Source organism: Mytilus galloprovincialis, chromosome 12 (genome assembly GCF_965363235.1).
Source record: "Mytilus galloprovincialis chromosome 12, xbMytGall1.hap1.1, whole genome shotgun sequence".
Classification (NCBI taxonomy): Eukaryota; Metazoa; Mollusca; class Bivalvia; order Mytilida; family Mytilidae; genus Mytilus; species Mytilus galloprovincialis.
In genome coordinates this window covers 49,943,184-49,970,293 of record NC_134849.1, presented here as the reverse complement: position 1 = coordinate 49,970,293, position 27,110 = coordinate 49,943,184, and the positions used below count along the sequence as shown (strand labels likewise).

At 31.2% G+C, this 27,110-nt stretch overlaps 1 protein-coding gene across 3 annotated transcripts; it reads right to left on the bottom strand.

Annotated features, from left to right (window-relative positions):
* Positions 1 to 1,845: 1,845 nt before the first annotated feature.
* Positions 1,846 to 25,181, bottom strand: LOC143054103 (uncharacterized). 3 transcript variants are annotated; one of them, XM_076226997.1, is made up of 9 exons: positions 25,148 to 25,181; positions 17,703 to 17,851; positions 15,132 to 15,291; positions 14,361 to 14,421; positions 13,628 to 13,719; positions 11,694 to 12,955; positions 7,244 to 7,425; positions 5,279 to 5,390; positions 1,846 to 2,816 (listed from the first exon to the last, which is right to left on the bottom strand). In XM_076226997.1, exons 3-9 carry the CDS (start codon positions 15,245 to 15,247, stop codon positions 2,341 to 2,343), a joined length of 2,301 nt encoding a protein of 766 aa, XP_076083112.1. In that variant the 5' UTR covers positions 15,248 to 15,291; positions 17,703 to 17,851; positions 25,148 to 25,181; the 3' UTR covers positions 1,846 to 2,340. The 3 variants fall into 3 exon arrangements, with proteins under 3 accessions (XP_076083112.1, XP_076083114.1, XP_076083115.1); XM_076226999.1 differs by lacking the exon at positions 25,148 to 25,181 and having other exon boundaries at positions 17,780 to 17,851; XM_076227000.1 differs by lacking the exons at positions 17,703 to 17,851; positions 25,148 to 25,181 and adding an exon at positions 15,928 to 16,060.
* Between the last annotated feature and the right edge of the window lie 1,929 nt (positions 25,182 to 27,110).

Sequence of the window (27,110 nt, the reverse complement as noted above, 5' to 3'; positions counted from 1 at the left end):
TCAAAACTAACATTTTCAATTTTGAATGTCTGATTTGTATGGAGCATTTCATGAAATCACTTTATTTGTCATTAAGCTTTCATTTTTGATCACTAAGTAATAATTACAGTTTTAAACAGTTTGTAGAACTAGACCTAATACAAACTGATAATTTTTACAAGAATATGATTTATTTGTTGACCAGATTAATTGTGTCATAAACTTCAATGCAGCATCAAAAATACAAAAAAATGGTTCTTGTGACTTGTTCTTGTGACTATGTTAAAAAATATTATCCTCTATAACTTAGCTGATGCTCTTGATGCAACACTTTCATTCAATTCAGAGTAAGATGTAGGCAGACTCAAATTTATCACCAAAATTCCTAAACATGGGAAAACAGACATTGTGAATGACATTTCTCTATGACTTGTAATTATTGAATCTAGGTCATTACACACATTTAACTATGACAAGTAACTGATCGACTCAGCAGTGGTAGCAACTAGGTAGGAGTAAATTAAAAGTCCAACATTACAAATAAAAGTTTTGTCAGGCAATTCACTGTTCACAACATTTAGACTATGCAAAAGATTTATCAAATACATGAAAGTAATATTATCAAACTGGGCTAAAATTGTCCAAGGTCATTACATAGAATTTATATATGTATACAAAATTATTCAGAAATTTGAAAATTAAAAATTCTAGTTGAGTTATCTCCCCTATATAGTTTACTAACTTGGACTAAATATTTTTCATTTATCAAGATATGCTATTGCAGTATCAATGTTATGATCAAACTATCATTATAAATAAGGATAGATAACTAAATTGTATTTCCCATGATTCTATCAAAATTTTAAATTTAAAAATAAGGAAAAATGAAAATTGTTATGTATAGCAGTAAAACACAGCCTGTGTGTGATCTTATCTATATAAAATATTTTTCAATGAGAAGATGTTAATCAAATATAAAAATAAGATTGTAAAGTAAATCAAAGAATCCAATAGAAAAAAATTAATGCATCAAAAAATTATCAATAAAATAATATTACATTTGTAAAAGATATATAAAACAACTTATTATGCAGAAAACTAAAGTATTGAAAATGTTGATGTAAAAAATACCGATGATGCAATCAGGATGTGATATATACTGTGAACATTGGTCATCAAAAATATAAATAACATTTGAAAAATGCAGTATTTTAGAAGTGCCACAAGGTTATATTTCAGTTCTGCCAAAATAAATGCTTAATTTGCACCATATCAATATAATTTGAGTGGTAAAAGAGAGGCTTATACCAGAATTTTTTAGATTGCAAACCTGTGGGTATTTAAATGCATCCATAGCTATTTTTCATAAAAATCAAACAACATTATAAATTTCTAGTGTTCACATGTTAGAGGTGACATGATGAAATTAATTGAATCTGAGAAAAACAGAAGAAATGTGTCTGTGATTTTTTATGATCACACATATAACGTATAAAAGAATAAATACAAATCTAATATAGATGTACAAAAACCACTTGCAAAGTACATTGATTAAATGAGGACAACCATGTTATTCAATAGCAAAAACAGATTCTCAGCAATGAAAAAAAGTCTGAAAAATTCTTCTGATATTCCTGAAACAAAATAAAAAATTGTAGATAATAATTTAACTTGCTGGGGAAAGATGTAAATGACAACCTAAAGGGAACTGAAAACCTCTTACATGCTCAAAGGAACCAAATATTTCTCATTAATTTTGTTTATGCAATGTGTTAAAATAAGATGTGAATATATCTATCTAACAGACTTAAACAGTCATTTTATTCAAAATCAAGAAGATATCTTTCTAATAAAAAAATAAAAATGTTTGATTTTAATACTTTTTAAATTTTAGTCAACCTTGAAATGATAATCTATCCAACATGATATAACTCAAATCTTAGGAATAAATTGGACACACTTACAACCATCAAAAAAGAAGTACATAGATAAAACCTACACTGTAAAATTCAAAGAAAATTAAATTAATAAATTTTAAACATTTATAAAATAAAAACCATATTTCTTATACAGCACAGCAAAATGCCATTTAATGTAGAGAAAAATACCTCACCCCCTCCAATATGATTAACAGTCCAGTGACAAGTTCAAATAACAACATTGTTTTCTTGAGAGAAAGAAGTTACTATCATTCTGAAGGTTACAGAAAATGTTTACATTAACAAACCAATTGTTTGACAACAGCCACAGTAAATGTTAAATGTGACAACCAAATATTTAATAAAAAAGAAACTGCTTTACAATATACTAGTGCTTTTTTAACTATTAGATTGAATATATTTGTTTTTTAAATAAATACAATTAACTATTTTCTGCATCAGATCTTCTTTTCCACACATCATCAGGTTTGGGATTTTTTTTTAATTGTTTCTTTTGTTCCTTAACATCATCAATGTCTTCATACATATGACTCCTCAGAACTCTTTTCTTTACATTGTCTGCTTCACTTGCAGGCTTGACTTCCTCATAATAGTGTTCTCTAATTAACTTGGTTCCATTTTGTTTTGTCACAATACTAAAAGGTCGCTTAGATTCTGCTTCTTGAACACTTTCATAATTAGGATCTGCTGACGCTGCCATGTCAGATATACAGTCTCTGACAGTCTGGTAATTAGGATCCAGAGTTATGGTCTCCTGGTTAGATAAGGTTCTTCTGTGATTGGAGTTACTCTCTACTGGTGAGCCAGCTCCGTTTGGTAGTCTCCCATCAGCTGATTTAGTCATAATGTGTAAACTGTCCAGGGAAGGAGGTGCAGGAACATTATGAGAACGTCCTCCTAAAAAATATATAAGTTGAGATTATTATAAAACTATAGATACACCTAATGATACACATCCAAGATAAAAACATGAAAAAAATGAATCCATGTAAAGTTACTTTAAAATAGATTTTATTTATATTCCTAGTAAGCAACACCAACACAAATGTCCATTCTGATCTCCTGCGTTATTCAAAATACAAATGACATTGTAATTTCAATTGTGACAGCAATCATGTGCATCTAATATTATATTGGAATAAGTACAGCTTTGTTATTGAATTTGTAAATGTATCACATAGTATAACATGTTCATTAGAAGCTTGATACTAAATTTCAGGAAGCTCTGTGAAGTTTCTAAGTAAATAGCAAAACAACCCTTATGAGACAGACAGAAGAACTATCAGGTGTAAACCAGTACTTCAATTGTTTTCAAAGCAGATGTTCAATATCTTAAACGCCTATCTTGTGTAAAACAAAATGTTTACAAAAATATAGATTCTTTTGATTCAACATTTCTAGGACAACTGCAATTTAAAAGAAATAACTAATCTTTAAAATCATGAAACTGTAAGTACAGGTATTATTTCAATGTCAAATCTGAAATGTTTCTACCATGATGAAGGGACCACTTATTCCACTATCCAAACTGGACACTCATGAGAACTTGTTAAAAATTAAAATTGCATTTCAGTCTAAAATGACAAAATCGCAATAATAAATGCGCACAATAATTTCTGAATCTACAGTACTAATATAGGTTCAAATTTTAAAAAAAATTGTAGTTTCCTTAAAACTAAGTAGTTATAGGTAAAAATTAATGTCTTCTGTATAATATCATATCAGATCGGTACTTTTTAAAACTTGTATATATGTTAGCTGCAATAAGTGAAATTATGCATTAAGCTTAAATCCTAGGCAATAAGCTAACGCCTAGGCAATAAGTTATTGCCTGAAATTTTCAGGCATTAAGCTTATTTCCTGAAATCTGATGATGATTATTCATCCTATTGCCGAACATAATTTTAGGCAATAAGTAAAATCTGGAATTTATGCATATTTGGTGATTTATTCTAACAGATCTTCAAATTTAGTAAGTTTATTTAGTAATTTTAGCAGTTATAAAACACAATTGACTCATACTTTTCATGTTTTTGTGGTATTCAAAAATATTAAAAAGATTACAAAAAATATGATTGTATCCAATTAAAAAAGGGGAGATTCTATAGAATTATTATAATATTTATTTGAAAATTTGAACTCATTACTAGTCGAGCTGGTTTGAACTGGTCAAAAATAGACAAAATTAAGATATTATTTTTTGCTCACACCATTTTCCAATTTTTTTTTATTGGGTAAGTAAATTTTCTTTGTTAACAGTTCCATAACTTTTGATAACAAAATAATTTAAACACAATTTTCTATCAAGTTTTCATATTTTAAAATTAATATTTGATGCGTTTTAATATGAATAACATATTGTAATAGTGAGTTTATTTCCAGTTTCTTGTGGAGAGTTGTCTCATTGGCAATTATACCACATCTTCTTTTTTATATTTAGGATGAAACTTGGCCCTGTAGTTTTGCATTGATAACATTTGATTTTTTTTTTCTCTTGCTCATTTGCAAATGTATTTTATTTGCAGTAATAAAATAAAATAGTTGAAGTACTCAGTATTTATATGAAAGATGCACAAGATTTGCTTTTAAAATTTAAAGTATAAAACTGTGACAATTAATATATTTCAGCTCCCTCAAAACATATAATGATGTTACCGATTACATGTTTTATTTTACCTCTTTACAATTATTTTGTCAATTCTAATATAAAATGTAGTTCTATATTTTTACTTAGGTGTGTTTTGTTTCAAAGAGTTTAAATGTAGTACTACAATTAAAATATCAAAATTATTTATTACCTTTAATTTAAAACTAATTATTATTTTCTAATAATTAATCGGTTTTTAAATTAAAGTTGTTGATTAAATTTGAGACACTATTTCAATTTTTTAATTTGCTATTTTCTTTTACGCCAATACTGAGGACAGCGGTTATAACATCATAGCTAAGATAATCCTTAGATAGCTTCGATGTGCATGCTGAGACATGTCGTAAGCTGGACCTAACCTTATCATTATTTCTGTCCTAAGAATATTTAATAAGGACCGATCTTAGAACAGTTTTGATAAACAGGCCCCAGTTCTCATAATATTATTATGTAACAAATATATTTTTATTTATATGAATAAATGTCTTTTATATACTCGCATTTATAGTTTAGGCATTAAGCTTAATGCCTGCACACTTTTTTCAGGATTTAAGCTTAAATCCTATTTAGGATTTAAGACTAATGCCTACAATCATTTAGGCAATAGACTTACTGCCTAAGCGTAAGCTTATTGCCTAGGATTTAAGCTTAAAGCCTAATTTCACTTATTGCCACTAACATATATATATATTAATAAACTAATCAAACAAACCTGTGGCACCTATTTCAGCATAATGGTCCATAATTGGAGATTGATTTAATCTATTCCTGCTACCATGGTTACCTTGATTTGTAACAACACCATCTCCAGAGCCACCTTCAACCTGAAAAACACATTTAATTATCAACTAATATTAAACATTTTTTTGCAAACTAAGTCAACAATACATAAGGTTAGTATATAAAAAAGAAGATGTGGTATGATTGCCAATGAGACAACTATCCACAAAAGACCAAAATGACACAGACATTAACAACTATATGTCACCGTATGGCCTTCAACAATGAGCAAAGCCCATACCGCATAGTCAGCTATAAAAGGCCTATATAAGACAATGTAAAACAATTCAAACGAGAAAACTAACGGCATTATTTATGTAAAAAAAATGAACGAAAAACAAATATGTAACACATAAACAAACGACAACCAATGAATTACAGGCTCCTGACTTGGGACAGGCACCTACATAAATAATGTGGCGGGGTTAAACATGTTAGCGGGATCCCAACCCTCCCCTTACCTGGGACAGTGGTATAACAGTACAACATAAGAACAAACTATAACAAGAGTGCACACGCTGAAATGTCTCGCCTTCTTTACTAATTATTGATATTATGTTGATAGTCCTAAGTATAAAACTTTATTAAAAACTGTCACATAAACTTAGCATTAACCAAGATAACTAAACAAAGACCAATGAACCATGAAAATGAGGTCAAGGTCAGATGAACCATGCCAGGCAGACATGTACAGCTAACAATGCTTCCATACAACAAATATAGTTGACCTATTACTTATAGTTTAAGAAAAATAGACCAAAACACAAAAACTTAACACTGAGCAATGAACCGTGAAAATGAGGTCGAGGTCAAATAAAACCTGCGGGACTGACATATAGATCATAAAATATTTCCATACACCAAATATAGTTGACCTATGGCATATAGTATTAGATAAAAAGACCAAAACTCAAAAACTTAACTTTGACCACTCAACCATGAAAATGAGCTCAAGGTCAGATGACATCTGCCCGCTAGACATGTACATCTTACAATCATTCCATACAACAAATATAGTAGATCTATTGCATAAAGTATGAGAAAAACAGACCAAAACACAAAACTTAACTATAACCACTGAACCATGAAAATGAGGTCAAGGTCAGATGACACCTGCCAGTTGGACATGTACACCTTACAGTCCTTCCATACACCGAATATACTAGACCTATTGCTTATAGTATCTGAGATATGGACTTGACCACCAAAACTTAACCTTGTTCACTGATCCATGAAATGAGGTCGAGGTCAAGTGAAAACTGTCTGACGGGCATTAGGACCTTGCAAGGTACGCATATACCAAATATAATTATCCTATTACTAATGATAAGAGAGAATTCAACATTACAAAAAATCTGAACTTTTTTTTCAAGTGGTCACTGAACCATGAAAATGAGGTCAAGGACATTTGACATGTGACTGACGGAAACTTTGTAACATGAGGCATCTATATACAAAGTATGAAGCATCCAGGTCTTCCACCCTCTAAAATATAAAGCTTTTAAAAAGTTAGCTAACGCCGCCGCCGTAGCCACCGTAGCCGCCGGATCACTATCCCTATGTCGAGCTTTCTGCAACAAAAGTTGCAGGCTCGACAAAAATCAGTTGAAAAAGGCTTAACTCATCAGATGGACAAAAATACAAGTGGTCGTGGGTTCATTTTTAGTCCTTTTATTACTGTGAATTCATATAATAAGGTTATACTTGAGGGTAACAATTTTGACAAAAAATGATTTTCAGATGATTATTTGAATATTTCATTTGATGGTTTTTTAAGTCTGTTTGAATTTAAACTAATATGGTATTTTTACTTCATTTAACATTTTTCCTGGTTATCCTAAACTAACAAGCTCGCTAATGTTCATTAATTATGTCAGATTAATAAAAAAAAATTTACTGTTGCGTAGAAGTTTTCCAATAATGGTAACGTTACAGCTTCTGTCTGTACATCAGCCACAGTTTCAGCTACTGTTTCGTAAGTATTTCTGGCCAATCTTTGGTTGATACTAGCTAAGGATTCTCTAGCTGTTATCTTGTGATATGGTGGTTCTCTTTTCTGTGTGGTCTGCTGTGTTGTTCCTAAAATTACATTTATATAGATAAAAGATGAATATGTCTGAGGACACTATTGTTGCTACTCAAGCTTGCTATAATCAGTGAAAATGTTGTATAAGAGCATTTGATGTCAACACAAATTTTTAACAAGTCTATTGAATGAATGAATGAATATTTTATATGCGAAAGCATAAATAACATGCTATGGCAATACATAAACAAGTTTCTCTAATTCTTTAGAAATTTATCCCTTTCCGAACCCATTGTATAAAAAAATTTAATCCATGTGTGGTTGCCGGTGATCTCAAAAGACCATTGGATGATTTTAAGGGTCATAACCTTTTTAGCTACATTTTTAAAACTGGATGAATCAAAATATGCTAACAGGTCTTACTGAAATTGACAACTTCGTGGAATGTGAAAGGCACTCCAAGGGGATTTTCGTTTAACTAAAAAAGAAAAATTATGTTTTAATCATAAATAGTTAAATAAAATTTTTTTAAATTGATACAGCTCTGAATTTGGATTGTGATTAAATAGTTGACACAGCATACTGAGCATAGGTTTCTGACAGTGACACAGAATAAATGTGGTCTAAGAACGTAAAAAATTGATATTGGACATTCACCATGTTTACTTTTATAATCCAATATCCAAAATCTAAATACATGCATGACATGGTTAGATTCAGCATATATAACATGTATAACATGTATAAGCCAAGAATTCAATTTTTGATGAAATCAAATAAAGTTCAATTTTGGACCCTTTAGATCTCAATTGATAACAGGGTCCACATATCAAAATCTAAATACATGCCAGGTTATATTCATTGAGATTCAGCATATCAAATTAAAGAACCCCACGTGCACATATTCAATTTTTTTTTAAATCAAAAAAGTAAAATTTTTGACCCTTTGGACCTTCATATTACCTTTATGTAGACCAATTTAAAAACAGGACCAAAAATTAAGAATCTAAATTCACGGATAGATTCGGCATATAAGCCTCGGTCACACCTTACCGGATAGCTCGAACGGACGCCTAACGGATAACTTATTTTCAATCCGTTGATGTCCGTTAGACGTCCGTTTTTATCCGTTAGGCGTCCGTCCATATCCGTTGCATGTCCGTTCAGCGTCCGTTTTATCCGTTGACGTCCGTTCTGTCCGGTGGAAAATTTTGAGCATGTTCAAAACTTTGAACGGACGTCCAACGGATAAAATGTCCGTTGAAAGTCCGTTAGGCGTCCGTTAGGCGTCCGTTTTGTACGGTACTCGTCCGTTTTGTATCCGTTACGTGTCCGTTATGCATCCGTTGGAGATCCGGTAGACCAATTCACCAACGGACGTCTACCGGACGCCTAACGAACGCCTAACGGATAAAACGGATGTGAAACGGACATTAACGGAAGGATAACGGATAAAACGGATGCCTACCAGATGTAAAACGGACAAATGCCTATTGAAATTTCGCGTCAGAAATGCCAATAATTGGTATGCTAGATTTTCGTAAGTGTCATGAATATTTATTATTCGTGATGGATCTTGGAGTAACAGCACGTCTTCGCTTCCAAGCAGCCCTTATTCAGGCCATACTTAACTTAAATGTAGCAAATATAAACCTTATAGCTGTCGAAAGGAGAAGAAGGAGAAGACAAAGGAGATGGTGGACACGACCATGGCTTAGTCCTGAAAGACGACGCAGTTTTGGTCTATATGACCAACTCATGACCGAACTTAGGCGGGAGGATCGGCGTACACTTCCTTCGAATGCCCACAGAGATGTTCGATGAGGTATTGCAGCGGGTTGGACCTCGCATAGCCAAGCAGTATACCTTTTACAGAAATCCGCTGGAACCAGGACTCAAGTTAGCAATTGCAATTACACTTAGACATCTTGCTTCTGGAGCAAAATATCGTAGCATGCAGAACGGATGGAGAGTTCCGCATAACACCATATCCGTTTTCATACCAGAGTTACATAATATAAACAAATTCAGAAAATCAACTTAAACTCTATAAAAATGAATTACCACACTGCTTCTACCTTGACTTTTTTAATCAGAGGAGCTCTATATTTGCACATATATCATGCTATACATCACGCAATACAAAATAAAATCAACTAAACCAGTTAACTAAAGTGACCCTCGTGTGTAAACACGTAAAAAAAATCGGATAAATTGTTCAATTTGTTTGGTACATGTGACCTTGATACCTGTCCTACTGACCACACTTTCTCAGAAGCAAATATTATAACATATATACCATGTCCATCTGACGCGCCTTTAATTTTCAGATGGTTTATTGCTTTTAATTTTCAGATGGTTTATTGCCTTTAATTTTTAGATGGTTTATTGCCTTTAATTTTTAGATGGTTTATTGCCTTTAATTTTCAGATTATTTTGTTCACCCGTTTTATCCGTTACGCTTCCGTTAGGTGTCCGTTTTATCCGGTACTCGTCCGTTGGATGTACGTTCGACGTCCGTTCTGTCCGGTACGTATCCGTTTCACGTACGTTCAATGTCCGTTGTGTGTCCGTTAGGCATTCGTTACATGTCCGTTAGTACACCAACGGACTCCCAACGGATACAAATTTTGTCAACGGATAACTTTTTTTTTATCCGTTAGGCGTCCGTTCGAGCTATCCGGTAAGGTGTGACCGAGGCTATATATCAAAGAACCCCAATAATTCAATTTTTGATGAAATCAAACAAAGTTTAATTTTGGAACCTTTTTGACCCTTATCCTAAACTGATGGGACCAAAACCCCCAAAATCAATCCCAACCTTCCTTTAATGGTTATACATGTTAACCTTGTGTTAAAATGTTATTGATTTCTTTCTATTTACTTATACTAAAGTTATTATCTGGAAATCATCGGTCTAAGACGTCGCTGACGTGATACCAATATACAACCATTTTTTTTTTAATTTTTGCAGTCGCATAAAAATCTGAGCATTTGCATTTGTGCTTATAAAAATAAGAAGATGTGGTATGGTTGCCAATAAGACAACTCTCCATCAGAAACAAATGAAACTTCAGCAAAGTCTTTTTTTCATAATTAATGTTTTATGTAGATTGAGTCATGTTTGCTTGTAACAAAATTATCCACAATTATCAGAGAAGAATAACTTCTTAAGGGGTCAATTGACAATTGTGTCATATTAACATTTATACCCCTGTAAGATTTGCTTTAACATGTTTAAATGCTTTAGTTTTTGAGATATAAGCCAAAAACTGCATTTGACCCCTATGTTCTATTTTAAGTAATGGCAAGTTTCATCCAAATCCATTCAGTAGTTTCAGAGGAGAAGATGTTTGAAAAATTGTTAACGACGACAGACGACGACGGACGCCAAATGATGAGAAAAGCTCACATTTCCTTTTAGGAAAGGTGAGCTAAAAACTGCAAAATTTCCTTAAAATTACCAATTCAGGGGCAGCAACCTAGCAACGTGCGTAATAAATAATTTTCTCAATCATGTTAATTTATGTTCTAATGTATACATGTATATGACGTAGATAAGCATGAAAACACAACACAACTGAAACAGTCCCAGAATTGCTCTTCTCTAAGAGGGAAGTCACGTCTCCCTCTTCAAATTCTAAGACTAGGCTCTGACATTTTTAAAGATATGTAGAGAAACTATTCATAACAACAGTTAAACAAACGACAGATCTTTACCGCAAATCATAACTTTTTAGCTCACATGGCCCGAAGGGCCAAGTGAGCTTATGCCATCACTTGGCGTCCGTCGTCGTCCATCGTCTGTCGTCGTCTGTTGTCGTAAACTATTTCAAGAAACTTCTCCTCTGAAACTACTAGGCCAAATACTTCCAAACTTCAACTGAATGTTCCTTAGGGTATCTAGTTTATAAATTGTATCCAAAGTTTTGATCTATCAACAAACATGATTGAGAAAATTATTTATTACGCAATAAAAAAATAACCTGGAGACAGGAGTATTTCATATGATATGTATTCTGTATAAATTTGTAGAAAATCTTTAACATGTTTAATGAAATATTATTTATTAAGTCATTTTTTGTACTTTTTTTTTATAAAAAGATTATCTCCCTTATTGAATGAGTTGTTTGTGGAAACAAAACATGCTGCTGATCACAAGCTGACCACATTGTCCAACAGCTGTTTTTACTTTTCATATATCGTTTGATTCAATGAATAGTAAAACATTTGTCATGATGTACTATCTTCATGATCTTGTGTACATTAGTTGTAAATCCCTCCTTTTAATTGAAAACACATTATATTTTGTTATTTTTACCTGCTGCACCTGCACCAGCTGCGACTGCTTGATCTGGTGATGACAAATCACTTTGTACTAATGATGACCTTTGTGAACCTATCTGTATCAGTGAAGACCTTTGTGAACTGATCTGTACCAGTGAAGACCTTTGTGAATCTCCTTGAACTGATGATCTTTGTGACCCTGCCCCACCAAGTATAGCATCATCAGGCTCAGCATACTCATTATATCTTCTTGGAGGTTCTGGCGGTAACATGTAAGGATCAGTCTCTTGGGACTGGAAAGTAAATGGATGTTGTGAGGTAGGTGTTGGTGTTGTGTCAGACCTCGACTTCATCACCACAGCATATTCATTGGTTGAATTTTCCACAATATTAAACTCTGTTCCATTGTGTGATATATTTGCACTTTTTGTAACATTTATTCTTGTGACTTGATTGGTTCTTGAAGACTTTGGTTCCACTGATGCATATGCATCAATAACTGTAGATGTTCCTGAAGCACCACTTTCCATGTCTCTTTCGTTCACTTTATTATACGGATCCTCAATCTGACTATTGGCTAGTGAATCTATATCATCATCAACCCTATTATATGGGTCATAATCTTTGACCCCAGAATATTGAGGGTCATCTTTCATTTTTGAATAAGGATCGTCTTTTACTTTGGAATAAGGATCATCTTTAACTTTGGAATATGGATCATCCTTTACTTTGGAATATGGATTAAAACTTTGACCCGAATCTGATTCAAAGTCATCTTTAAACTTTGAGTAAGGATCGTCCTTGACCTTTGAATACGGATCAATGTCAGTAAAGCTTCCACCCGAACCTTCTTCTTTCAATTTTGCATATGGATCCTCAATTGATTTAACCTTGACAACTGACACTCTTTTGACCTCTGCCACTGAGCCATCACTTCCTTCATTTAGTGTATCATAATCTCCTTCTTCATCCTCAGCCACTTTATTAGCACTAGATAATGGCCGATCAATGATCACATTGTCTTTCTCTTTCTTGGATTTCACTTCACTGTAAAAATGTTCTGGGGTTTTATGTTCTTCTACTAGAACTTTTCCCTCGGCAGACATCTTAATGTGGTCATAATTTGAGGCACGCTTGGCTGAAGTTTTAGAAGTCGTAAGATGATCATAATCAGCATCTTCCTCCTCCTCATCTTCTGCTGTTTTGAGGGAGGAATTTAAAGAGGATGTAGGTGGCGCTGGCAATTCCCTTTGTCCACCAGGCTGAGGTGAAGAACCAGAACTTCTGTAGGAACTTCTGGAAAACAAAATACATTACTGTCACATAACACATATAAAGACAATCTTAAACAAAATTCATTAGCATGATTGCTGTCACATATTTTTCATACATGGTGATAATCTTAAACAAAATACATTGCTGTCGCATAACTTTTATCCATGAAGACAATCTTAAGTGTTTTTGAAAAATAGTTAATATACAAATAAATATTTACAGTAGGTCTTCATTTGTTACAATCTTATCATTATGTCATAAGTTAGACAAAAACATTACATCAATGTATTGGGTTTCATCCTTTATCTCATAACATTAATATAAACTAAATGCTTTATTAATTACAGTAGCTGCCCATGTTTATTTATACTCTTTTAAAATTGAATCTAAGAAATTAATTAAATTTTTGAAAGTATTAAGCAATATCATGAATATAAAAGGGACTTAGAAAGTTTTTCTAAATCTTTCAAAGCTTTATGCAAATGAGCTATCACTTGCTTTCAAATCTGTTGTTCTATACAATTGTATTGCTAATTTCTGTACTCATTCTTATATAAGAATGTATATATGTATTATATAATTTGTTTGTCTTTATAATATTTTAGACTGTTTCTTGTTCTATATTCAGCATGTTAAGTTAGTATCAATTATTAATGAAAGCTAGTAAGATGCTATTTAATAGTGTGTCCATACCTTGATCCTGGTTCTGGTGGTAAATGACCATTCTCTACTGGCGTTACCCCATTATCAACATTGATAACTACACTCTGGGGATCCAAGGATTCCTGTAAGAAAAACAAATATATCTTATAACTTCTTCTATGTATTTGTATGTTCTTGTGTGATTATATAAGTCAAAGACAATGTCAACCTTGTATTAAAAGTATTGCAAAATATGCTTGACCTGACAATCTGAACTATAACTAAATTTCAAAGAACTTTGTTGCCTTTGTCTTTATGTAAATTTTATTTTGTGCACTGCTGTCATTAGGGAATTGTGATTAAGTACCTACAGAACAAACATTATTTCTAGTTTATTCTGCACAAAGATGATAAGTAAGAAGCTTGATGAACGTTAATAGAACAGGGATACAGGCGATCCCCTCTATCTGGTAAATGACATCATAAAGGCATGCATAATTGATGAGTTTTTCCCGGGGAAGGACAAACTCGAAAGTGGTCTATTTATTTAAACTCTTGTGATAACTATCTCGTTGGTAATCAAAGCAGATTTCTAACATTTTCAGGTAATGGAGTATTTGATATATTTGTATTGACTTTATCGATGTAACACAAATCTTATAAAAAAATATTAATCTTTATGTAGATTCTTCATTCAAAATCTGCACTTTTTCGTAATTGCTGGCTGTTTATTTACAATGTATTTTTATCAATATTACTTTTAAACACAAGACTTTTCTCTTACATTTTTGATAAAAGTACCACTTTTGCCATTTTCTGCTATTTCATCTTCTTTCCTTTTGTCACTGAAAAATATATTGTAAATGCTCTAAACTTTAAAAATATATGTACATGTAACATGAATTTTAAACTAATTAATTATAAGAGAACACATATTACACCATGTTAGACTGTCTGACACCATCAACATTTTGTATACATGGCAGATATTTTATTCAGATTGGTAGCCTTATATCAAACAAGCTCCATAAGATGCTTTGACCACATATATATATAATAGTCAGTGATATAGACAGATGACCAGCTATCCTTCTTAAAACTTTAGTTAATCTATCCTCATATGTATAGTGTCTCAAAATACCAAAATAAAATGCTCCCCAGGGTTCAGCTTGAATAAGACATTTTGGTATTTTTATTTGACATAACTAGGTTTATTTTACATCTTAATGTATAACATGTATAAGTAGAGTTGAAGTTTGTGTATCATGAATCTACATGGAGTATGTCTATATATTATATGCATGTACAGATGGTTTTTGTAGTTTGTTTTATTGTCCAGTAATTGACTATTGCTTTCTTAATATTTATACTTTAACATTCTGTCTAGTAAATTTTGCAAAAAATATATTTATGACATGTATTCTGCACGATTTACAAAATTTTCTGAGTAGTAAACAATTCAGGAACAAAATTCAGTGCATGTAGTTTGAGATGTCTCAATTATCTATTGATTTACATTTTTTCAACAAACACATTACTGTCTATAGTAATTTACCTGTCTCCACAAACACAAAGTAGAACCAGCACAAACAGTACAATACAGGAAACCAGACCACCAACAGCTACAGCAGTCGACTGGGACAACAAACTTGTTGTCACAGCAACAGTCATCTTCACATACAAAGTTTACATTTTTAGCTCTCTTGTTTCAAAACCTGAAAAAAACACAATTATACATATATATTGATTCTGGTATGTTGATAGTGGAAATAATTATAATCAACATAAGGTAAAACATTGAAATAAAATACTGACTATAAACAAGATATCTTAAACTGCAAGCATGAATACATCTAGCACTGTTTAATCAAGTATTGTGTCCATCATTTAGACATAAAACTATTATATTCTTTAGATGAATTTTAAGCAGTTTAACTTAACTAATGATAAGGTTCCTGGCATTCACATGATGAACATACTGGTAATTTTTTTTAAAGTTTTTATAGCTGACTATGTATTCAGTATGCTTTTTCTCAATACTGAATGTTTTATGGTGACCTAGGCCTATAATTGCTTACTTCAATTCTAACTCTGCATGACTTACTGGGGTTACTCTTGTCATTTATGTCAGTTTACAAAAAAGTCACATGTAAGAATTTATATAAACAACAGAAAAGGTGTAGGAGTTAATGACAAAGTTTGAAAATATAAATTTCCAAGACGTCCTACCTTATACTCATGAAGCTTCAGTTGTGATCAACATTGAATGGATTAGATGTTTCAAAAATTTGAAATGAATTTTTGTACATTTTTACTATTTAAAGAAAATTTTAAACAAAATGAAATGTTACCTTAAATATGCAGGTACACATGGTACATGTAACTTCCTGAAGACAAAAGAAAGATTTTACATGCAACCAGTAATTATTTCACTGGCAGAAAAGATGCCAAGGGAAGTTACTTCCTGATTTTTTTATCCCTAACAAAACAACTATTCAACAAAATCCAGTTTATCTATTTACAGCAACAAAAAGTATTTTTAAATTTTACTTCCTCCTTTAAGTTTTCAAATTGAATCGATGTTTACATCCAAATAGCTCATGCTCTATTGAATTTAAACATTTAATATATATACAGTATCGTGTATATAATGTCTATTTTTTTACCCTAAATATATATACATCAAATCTGCTTCTTTCTGCTATGAAAATGACATACAAATACTTTTAATTTAATTCTTAAGCAATTGAAACATTCTTAAGCATGTGTTAAGTGCAAAGTTATCTAAGTATTAAGTCTATTTTAGGATTTCCATCTTCCTTCATCCTTCTTTAACAAGTATAACTATATTACTGTTCTGATATAAAAACACAATAGGTCAGTTAATGTCAATAGTGATGTAATTTAGATCTTTCAAGACTCAAACTGACAAACATTGTTCAGTTTCTATATTAATTAAATACAATGTACCTGGTGTATCAAAATCAAGGTATGATTCAGACTGAATCTAAATTCTAACCCATTCATTTCCATTTACATATCAACATGTATATATATATATATATATATATATGTGTAGATTAAATTCAAACTTACTTAAGTTAAATTTACATAGAATTTTTAAGTCATGATCAATGATGATACATGTATATATTATTATATATATATCATTTATATTGGAAGCAAATGAAACAACTTGATATTTTTGTTAATGTCCCAAATGACTAAAATTAAGTCTATATCATGTATATTGCAATATTAATTATCTGTTGAAAATATTATTTTTTGTTGTTTCTCAATTTGATCAGACATGTCATTTGGCACCAATTTCAACAACAACAAAAACTTCCAGCATTCTACCATTGTCAAAAAGCATGTTTACATGGCCAGATGGCTGAGTACTTTCAATTTGAATTTATAAGTACAATGTATATCTTAGCTTGTGCCTTTTAGCAAATTATTATTTCTGCAATCACTATCCTTCTATATATATATTAAACATTGATGTATTACATATTGAGTATTTTTTCTAATTTATCATGAGCCATTGAAGTGTCATTTGTAGAAAGGTCAAAAATTTAAATACCAGTACATCATTTGTACATGTACAACACAAATGTACAACAATGTTTTACATCTTGTTTTTTTTAGATTAAACTCATTCCAAAGATGGTCTTCAGCAGATTTCAAATTATGTAATTATATATAACAGGTACATATATATCGGCTTCACAATAATCATGATAATAGTATCCTAGAATTTATCACAGAGCTTCCATTTATCTGTTTATATCCATTAATATTTCAATCATTTTTTTTTATGATCAAAACAAATGTAGTACCTGTATAATGCTGTTCTAATGGAGACTTGAAGTTAGCCCTAATATTCCCTAAGCATGCCAGTTATAAAATAAACAGAAAGAATTTAGGAAATTGAATAAGGTGAAATAGCTTCAAAGATGCATAATCTGGTCCTAGAAATGACTGCTGATATTAAAAAGACCTGCTTCCAAACTCTTTAACAAAAATCATGACCATGTGTAAAGGGGGGTCCCTAACATGTAAGTTAAACACCCCTTTGCTTTAGTTAAGTACCAGAAACAAAGACATGTGGATGCATTCTTACCTTATTTATACCTATCCTTTTCTAAACATCAATACTTTATAATCAATATGTTAAACACAGTTAATTAGTCATCCTACCCCCAGGTATTCCATTCATGTTCATTCACAAATGTCCAAACATAGATATTCATCAGGATACAAGAATTTCACCTGTAACAAATAATGTTAAATGATCAAATTATGGCCTTCAGTTACATCTTACTATCATTATTGATAATCTATCTTGTTTGGAAAAAATGTTAATTTTCATGTTTACATTATTGAAATACATGTACAAAAGGGCAAGGTCTTATAAACTCAAGATAAACATACATTTTGTAAAGTGTGTGAACATTATCTCTTATATTTCACAAATAGTTTATTTTGTTTTTTAATATATATATACATTGTATAAGAATTCCCTTCTGCAAGACAATAAATGTCAATAATCTAACATTACTGCAAGGGGTCAGATCTCCATTGATAACTAATAATTGTGTTGAGAAGGCATATGTTTGTCTTTGGTGGATGATTAAGTACAACTGTATCATGACATGTATATATTTCAAATTCAAAGTTACACAAGTTTGTAGTAATTAAAAATGTATACAAAAAAGGTCTAATGAAGGTTATGGCAACTGAAATGTTGCTGAACCTAATAACAATAATACTAAACAATGCTAAAACATTTTGTCATTTCCTACATTGGTTACAATGTACAAAAAAATGATGTATGGCAATGTATGGCAAAAATCTAAAATTGACTCTTTTTTGAAAATATATAAGAAAGATCATTTTTAATATATACAGTATACATATATATATATATACAAATATAAAATTGATTTCAAAAGGGAAACTGACAAACCATTCAGTCCAACATATTTCTCCAGTAACAAAATTTAAAATGTTTCAACATATTTAACATGTTTAAGACAAAAATCATTCAATGTCCTATAGCTATCATCATTATTGTAACCTGAGTTTCACTTTTATTTTATGATCATGATGATAATGAATAGTTGTAACTGAATCTAACTGCAGTTAAATCAATATTTTCAGAATTGAAAGAACTGTAGTGTTACATTTTTTGGAACATGTACACAAATCATGCAAATGATAAAATCATGATGATGTTATAAATTCACTGAGTATACAATACTGTATGCTATGACAAAAATAACCTCTCATGAAGTTCAGATCTTGAATTAATACATATACTGTGGATTCATTTATTTTCATGGGTACTAATTTTCGTGGATCAAGGAAAACCTATATGTTAGACAGTGGATATTTAAGCTAGTAGTTTTGCAAAAGTCTGCATACAAGCCTATAGAAAATATGTTCCTTGTTGAATATTTAATTTCTTGGTTCGCCTGTATCAACGAAATCCACAAAAATTGGTATCCAACGAATAATAATAAAATGAATCCACAGTATACATGGTATGTGCATTACAATACATGTACATGTATATATATGTACCATTAATAAGGAAACCAAATACATAATATACTGTATTTTGATTGAGTTTAACCAAAATCTACAGCATTTCAAATTTCAAATGAAGTTTGCAATCATAATTACCCAGAACATGCCATTTAAATACATCATAAAAGTCTTAAAATAGAAAATGATACACATTTTGTACATATTCATGGCTAAAATTAATATTCCTTAATCAGCATTAAATATTAATCATGTTAATAGTAGCTTCTAAAAATAAATTGACAGCTAAGGCCACACCAATTTAATTTCTTGCACTACAGATTTTTGGACTCCAAAAATAGGGGTGAGCAAGTGATTTGAAATTTTTATAAATAAATATTTAATTTGCTAATTTTTTAGGCGAAGCTTGAAAAGTAAAGGCGAGCGATTATATTTGTTTTTTGTAAACATAAAATAGTAGGTTATGACAATATTAAAACTTGATATATCACTTGTGTTCTCACATTTCTTTAATTTATGAAGTGTTATTTCCCTCAGTGTTCACCAAGAAATATTTGAATGATTAGCAATGATTAGACATGTTAGATGTGGTAAATATGTGTGCCAATGGCTCCATCCAAGTCATAATCAGGTTTAAAACAACCCCTCAATGTTATAAAATATCCCTTTTATGAGGGCACAATGCATTGCAATATAACATGTATAAGTTATAATATATTTTTTTGTAAAAAACACTTTTTAGTACAAACATGACAAAAGGGCTAAACTTTTCCCAAAATCTATCTGGTATGAAATGGTCAAAACATGTCCAAAAATTTTGTAATATTCCTGGATTTTAACCATGATCCAATTGTTAACACATATTATTTACTTTTATATTATTCAAAATATTAAAGTGGACCCCTCTTTTAGAAAAGTTACAAGTTTCAAATTATGAAATATGATGCATTTCTGCTCTTTTTTAAGCAAAAAATTCTAAGGTTTTCCCAGAATTTGTATAGTAGTACTAAAGAAATCCTTGGTTTTTGCTATTTTCTTTTCTACAACAGTAAAATGACACCTTGCCTGAGGGAGGGTTGTTCCCAACCTGATAATAACAAATTCAGGTCATAGCCTTTTACACAGGGCTTTGACTTAGACCAAACAGCAAACTAAAAGGGCATAAGGGACCCCAAAATTACTAGTGTACACCAGGGATGGGGTTGATTACTTTAAAATGTAATCGATTACATTACAATTACACCCTTTTTCATATGTAATCGATTACATTAGATTACTTTTCTTTAAAGTAATCATGATTACTTTAGATTACTTATGATTATAACATTGTATATTGCAATATCAAAAAAAAATTTATAATTTTTTATCCTCACAAAAAAGCTAATTTTGGTGATTTTTTTAAAAGCCTTAATTAAAAGAATTTATAGACAAGTACAGTGTGTAATATGTGTAATTTGATAAAGTAGCTATTACAGACAAGTGCATGTCCTTTCTCTATGTAAAAGATATAACTTTATCTTTTTCTACAAATTTTACCCAACTGGCTAATTAACAAAAAACCTGAACAAATAAGGAAAAATTAATTAAGTATAGTTTTATTGTCTGTTGGGACATAATTGACACATCCATTAATGTTTTTACAGGTGTTAATCACCACTTCCATTTTTTTTAACAAACAATAGGTCAGTCAGGGGTACTACTTGTACAAGTGTATTTTATTTACTTGAAGAAGTAAAAAAAAATATACACATATAAGTAAATAAATAATGTTTGAATAATCTCCCCTTAATTTTCTAAAAAATTTACTTGTATAAGTAAATTTTTCTTACAATCCCACAAAAATCCTCAAGTTTTGAGATGTAAAATCATGCCTTTGATGATTTTTCCCAGGTTTGCTCAAATTTTTTCATTAAAGTTCAATGTTTCATCTTATTAATTCATCAAAGAAACTGATTGAGCAAAGATCTTGTATATTTATGCAAGGCAATCCAAAATTGCTCCTTTGGGGCTTGTAAATGAGCAGTGTTATGAAGATAATAGACAAATGGGATTTTCATTGTCCAAGAAATTACACTTAAATGATTAGTAAAGACATCTGTAAAAGTTACACAATTTAAAGTTCTATTAGAGCAAAGAAATCTTAAGAATTAAAGAAAAGAAGAAAGGATGATTTTTTTACTTATACAAGTAAAAAATTCTGAATGCCTAAGGGACATAACTAAGCCAATTTTTTTTTTACCTATACAAGTAAATAAAATTCACTTGTATAAGTATCCTACAAATTTACTTATATGTGTATATTTTTTTTTAATTCTTCAAGTAAATAAAATACACTTGTACAAGTAGTACCCCTGACTGTAGGTGAGCTTGGGTAGTAAAATTTTATTGTCTTAATAACAATATCAATAAAATGCAATAAAGAAAGATTATCATATCAAAATAAAAAGTGGTTGATTGTCATTATTTTGTTTGAAATTTTTTATTACTTGATTTAATTAATAATTATTGTCAGGTGAAAACACAAAACAGCTTTGTAACTTAAGGAAAATATATACATTTCTCTTTAAATTAAGAAACAGTTTATTTTAATAAAATATAGTTTGTACTAATGAATCTTCTGACGTCACCTGTTGTTTACTATGTATATTGTTTGTAATATTATGCCATATGTATACACTGTACATGTACTTGTGTGTGCTGATGAGCCTTAAGGCTCAAAGTTGATAAAGAATAAAAATTAGAAAACACATATTATAAACGAATTTATGGAAAAGAAAATTTATTCAATTTGTCAATAAATGAAATCTGGTTTTAACTTCCATTTTGAATTAAGTGAGCTCATATATTTATGTCGACCATCAAAGTAAAATTGGAACTAAATGTTTTCTGCATTTGAATTTCAAAGTAGTTATTAATTATGTAAAAATATTGGTTAAACTTAAATGAAATTGGAGTTAATATCAGAAGTTTTCAATCAAGGAAAAAAATGCTTTCTACACAGCTACTTATGCATTTGTATGTACTATTTTTGTACTTTAAATCTGTAATACTGGAAATTTACTTGTAATATTTAGTACTATTTCTTTACTTTAGAATTATTGTAATATTTAGGTTCTTGTATTTTCCAGTACTTGATTTGTACTTAAAATATTGGTACAAAAATAATACCAACAATGATAACAGTATTCCATGTTTGAATATCATGACTTAATGAGATTGGAAAAAGACAAACTTTCAAAATGCTGAAAGTGTTACCGTGCAACCAAAAATCTGTAGTACTTAAATTTCAAGTACAAATCAAGTACTGTAAAATACAGGTACCTAAATATTACAATAATTCTTAAGTAATAAAAAAGTACTCATTATTAAAAGTAGATTTCCAGTACTACAGATTTTTGGTACATAAATAGTAATGGCCCCAAATCAATCTGGACAGGTGCATAACATAAGACTGTGATTTTAAAACAAGTGATAATATCTTTTTATTACATTTACCAAAAAAAAAACAGTGCGGGAAATGGACATGATTACATTTCCGGATGTTGAAAGCGGAAATTAAAAAAAAATTCTAAACTGCAGGTGGGTCTGTCGAACAAGGAATTAAATTGGTGTGGCATAATCACCTCAAGACAATACAACATTTCTTAATACATAATTTAAAAGCAGTATAAGGGAGGCAATCCAACATATAATTTGTCCTTTTTTAAAATTGTCCATTAACAAAGAAACCCTTGTTTTCCCACTTGTTTACCCCTTATTCCCAAACGGTTGAGCCATGCATAACCCCCAAAATCAATCCTAACCATCCCTATATGGTATGGAAACTTGATGTATAATCATGAAAATGGCACTTTAGAAATATGATTGAATAAAGGGCAGGCCAAAAATTGTCTTATACATGTATATGTGGACTGCAGGGGTTTCAGCAAGAATTTTTTAGGTGGGTTAATACCTTTTATCATGTTTATGCAAGATGAAACTCAAAACCTTATTTTGGGTAACAGTAAAGGATAAAGGCTTTTTAATGGTATTAAAACTAGCTATAAATATGCCCTAGTCCTTCAAGGACAAGGATCTTTGAATGCCTTAGGCATGCAATAAATGTAGGCAGTAAAATAATAAAATAAAAAATAATTTGTTTTGAATTCTGAAAAAAAAATTGTTATATTACACCCTCATCTGCCACTAAATGTAATGCTAAAATTGAAAGAAAAAATTGTTTTCGACTTGTCGCGTAAAAAAAAGTTTGTACAGAAAAAAAAACCATAGGCCCCCCCCAGAAAATTAAATGGCCTAATGTCCCATTTTATTGGATTTTGACAATGTTTGTGAACTAAACATAATTTAGAGTTTCTGTATAAAATATTATTTCCTTTTTCATATTTTTTGGTTTTCAATTCTAGTGTTTATATTTCATAGCTGAATATTGTGATCTGCTTGGATTTTTATTCATTTATTGTATTTAATCGGCAAACCCGGAATTATCCTTATCCGTTTCCAGAATCCGTTTTAAACGTTTTATTTACATTTCCGGTTGTGCCAATGATGGCAGCCATTGTTGTTTTTGACAGTCAGATACGTTTTTACCCGGATTTACACATTTCTGGTTGGCGATTTTCGGCATAAAGCTAGCGGTTGAACAAAATAAACATCGCTGTGATGAATAATAATGATGAAAATGAATTTGAGATCGTTTGGCAATTTTGCAAGACTGTTACAAAAAATCCATGAAAAAAACACACCGGACATTCGGACCGGAATTTAACAAAATTTTACCAGACAGATCCATTATTCACGGGATTTGTCCGACAGTCCGACGTATTTCGTGTAGTCTGTTGTTGAAGGCCATACGGTGACATTACATGTACAGTATAGTTGTTAATTTTTGTGTCATTTTGGTCTCTTGTGGACAGTTGTCTCATTGGCATCATACATTTTGTACATGTACCACATCTTCTTTTTTACAATCAACCTTCTGGTGGCGATAAACGTATTATCTGTTATCACAACATATCACACCTGCTGTAAATATTAACTAGCTGAGGGTCATAAACTTTTCATAAATATATATTAAGACAGGTAGAATAATGGTAATTCACCAAAATATTATGACAATAAACGTAAAGGCATGGACATGCTAAAAAGGGAAGGGCGTCAGAAGAAGGGCACAGGTTGGCACTTGTAGAAGGACGGGCTGATTGTTGTCCTGTTAAAACAACCAAGCTGGAACACTGTTAATTACCAAGCATACACCTTATCACTAATCCTGGCTGACCCGGCCTCTTGAAATTTTGACGCAAACAACAATCACTTTAATTTTCCATTGTGGCGTCAGATATTTTGTTTTATGACGTCAAAATTTTACGGGAACCTGTGTGATTTCCCGAAACGGCGGACAAATAGCGATAAGGTGTATTGTAAAATGTCATGACTAAATAATTTATGTGGACTACATTGTACATGTTGTATATCATACATTGTATATACATGTACAGTATATGTATATGGGGTGTTTTTTTTTTATAAATTAGACTTTTTCACAACTACGTTTCATATTATTCATGCCAGGGCCTTTTGTAGTCAGATTTAAGTAATGGGGTTTCTCTTTGTTGAAGGCTTCCAGGGTACCTATGTTTGCTTCAACTTCATTTGAACTTTGGTGGACAGCAATCATATTATACATCTTATATAAATAAAATCTTTAAATCAAGAAGCAAAATTGTAATCATTGTGAACTGATAATTGATTTAGGGTTGATAAGGATCTTCCCCCAACTAGGTAAAGATGCAGTAAAATCTAGGGCGCGGCATCAACGGTGGGGAAATTATCTGAACAGTTGAAAAATAATTTATCTTGTTTTTTGTTTGAAATTGAAGTTATGAACTGAGATGGGGGAAAAAACATGTTCTATTGGTGTAAACAGTAAAATCAGTCTGTACCTCAGCATTTAGCTTTTTAATGGTAAAGTATAAGAATACAATCAGTGTGAATCACAAATAAACAAGCTTATAATTTTACCTTTCAAAACAGGAAGTTATCTATTATTCACGAGTACAATATTATGCAGCTCCGGATTATAAAAAAACAGTTTCGGTAAACCTGAAAATTGTTCTTTCCGGATTTATCAAAGTATGATTGTACATTGCAAGTTAAAGTAAATTTTATTTAGAGTCGGCATATATCTCGGGGGGTGGGGGTGGGGGGGGGGCACTTGCTATAAAATTAGTGGTAGGGATGAGCCGCTGGAATAGGTGACTTGTTCATGCTCTATGATATATGAAAAGGGTGATGTGGTATTTCCACTGATACCAGTGATAGATGCAATAAATCCAACTATTTTGACATTTGCACCTAATATTAACATTCAAGGGTTTGTATACATAAAACATGATAACAGTTATTTAAAGAAATTCCATTGTGACAGCATCCTTTAAGAGGGAACGGCAATGTAACTTTGTATCAGTTTTTAATTAATATTTAAACATGTTAAAATCAGTGAAGGTGTTACACTCTGGGTGATATTACATGATTTATCTGACCATAGATGTATATACTAATACCATCTATGATCTGACCAAACGTCTTTTATATGTATTGTATTTTCAAATTGAAATCTTCATAATGATAAATGTAAAATGGACAATAAGAATAAAGTGTTTAAGATGTGACGAATTTATTGGAAAAGAAAAGGATATTAAATTGCGACTATTTTGCTTCTGAACAACAACTCGATATTTAAGTTAAAAAAATACCCCCCCCCCCCTCCCCGAGGCATATATATACATAATACTGTGACAGACAAAACATGAGCTCTGGTGAGCTCTTTAACCGACTATCACATAAAAAAAAAATCATGCAGCATTATGCAAATACTATCAAATAAAAATGAAAAAAGCACGCAAGTATGATGAAAGCAAATCTATTTGATCTGTGAGCCTCCAGAGTCAAAGTTCATGTGGCAAGCGCCTCTATGTGCATTGAAACGGAGGAGTCAGCAAATCACTTGAAAATCATAAAATAATAACAAACTGAAAGCGGCATAAAAACAATAAATAAATAAATATAAGCACTAGCATTTAGTGGCAGATATATTCAATAAACGCATAAAAAGCAGAGCAAAAGGCCATTATAAAAAGAAAGAAAGAAATTTCAGCTTTGAGATGAGCACTGGATGAAAACGACATGAACTGCAGTTGCATTTTTGACCCCCACACCAGGAATTTATATAATTTCTAAACTGGTCAGAAGAAGTCATGATTCTAGCCTCATTAGGAAGGGAGTTTCATACTTGTGCTGCCTCAAATCTAAAGAATCTTTTACCATAACTTGAGGTTCTAGGTGTCTTTTTTTAGATATATTTTTTTTCGTTCTGGTCACCCGTGAATCAGTGGTAGCTGGTAATACAACTTTTCAAAACAAGACAAATATATTTCAGAATATTAGAAATGGCTTTTATAAACACCATAATTTATCTTTAATATATCAATTTCAATTTGAATTGGTAATCAGGGGCGTAGCTAGAAAGAAACGATGTGGAAGCAACTACCGCCGAGCGGAGCGAGGCGAAAAAATTTTGGGACCCTATTATGCAGAATTTTTTTTTTTTTTTTTTCGGTTTTCGGCGGTCATAGGACGGTTAAAAGAGGAGCTATATGTAGATAAAAATTTATGAATGTAAAACTATTAATAAATCTTCTGAATATAGTAATACATAAACAACAAATATTTGTGATACAGAATTTACTCAAAATTGTCCAAAATCTGCTCTTCTGGTCTGGGCAGAAACGAATCCGGGTCTGTTCGCGCCCATTCACTTTCGCACCCGATCACGTTCGCACCCTACACGTTCGCGCCCAATTTTTATTGGTTTTGTGTTTGATAGCTTTATAACCAAGTTTTGGCAAGTGTATTCCTTTTAGTATATTTGTTGTCATTGTCTCAAAATAAAGTGACAACGTTTTTTTTATGTGTTAAATAAATC

Excerpts from the sequence above, each read along its gene's own strand:
- LOC143054103 (XM_076226997.1), bottom strand. The coding sequence starts at position 15,247 with ATGACTGTTGCTGTGACAACAAGTTTGTTGTCCCAGTCGACTGCTGTA. Across the intron at positions 14,422-15,131 it reads CTTTGTGTTTGTGGAGACAG|TGACAAAAGGAAAGAAGATG; the intron begins GTAAATTACTAT and ends TATATTTTTCAG. Across the intron at positions 2,817-5,278 it reads TGCTGAAATAGGTGCCACAG|GAGGACGTTCTCATAATGTT; the intron begins GTTTGTTTGATT and ends TATATTTTTTAG.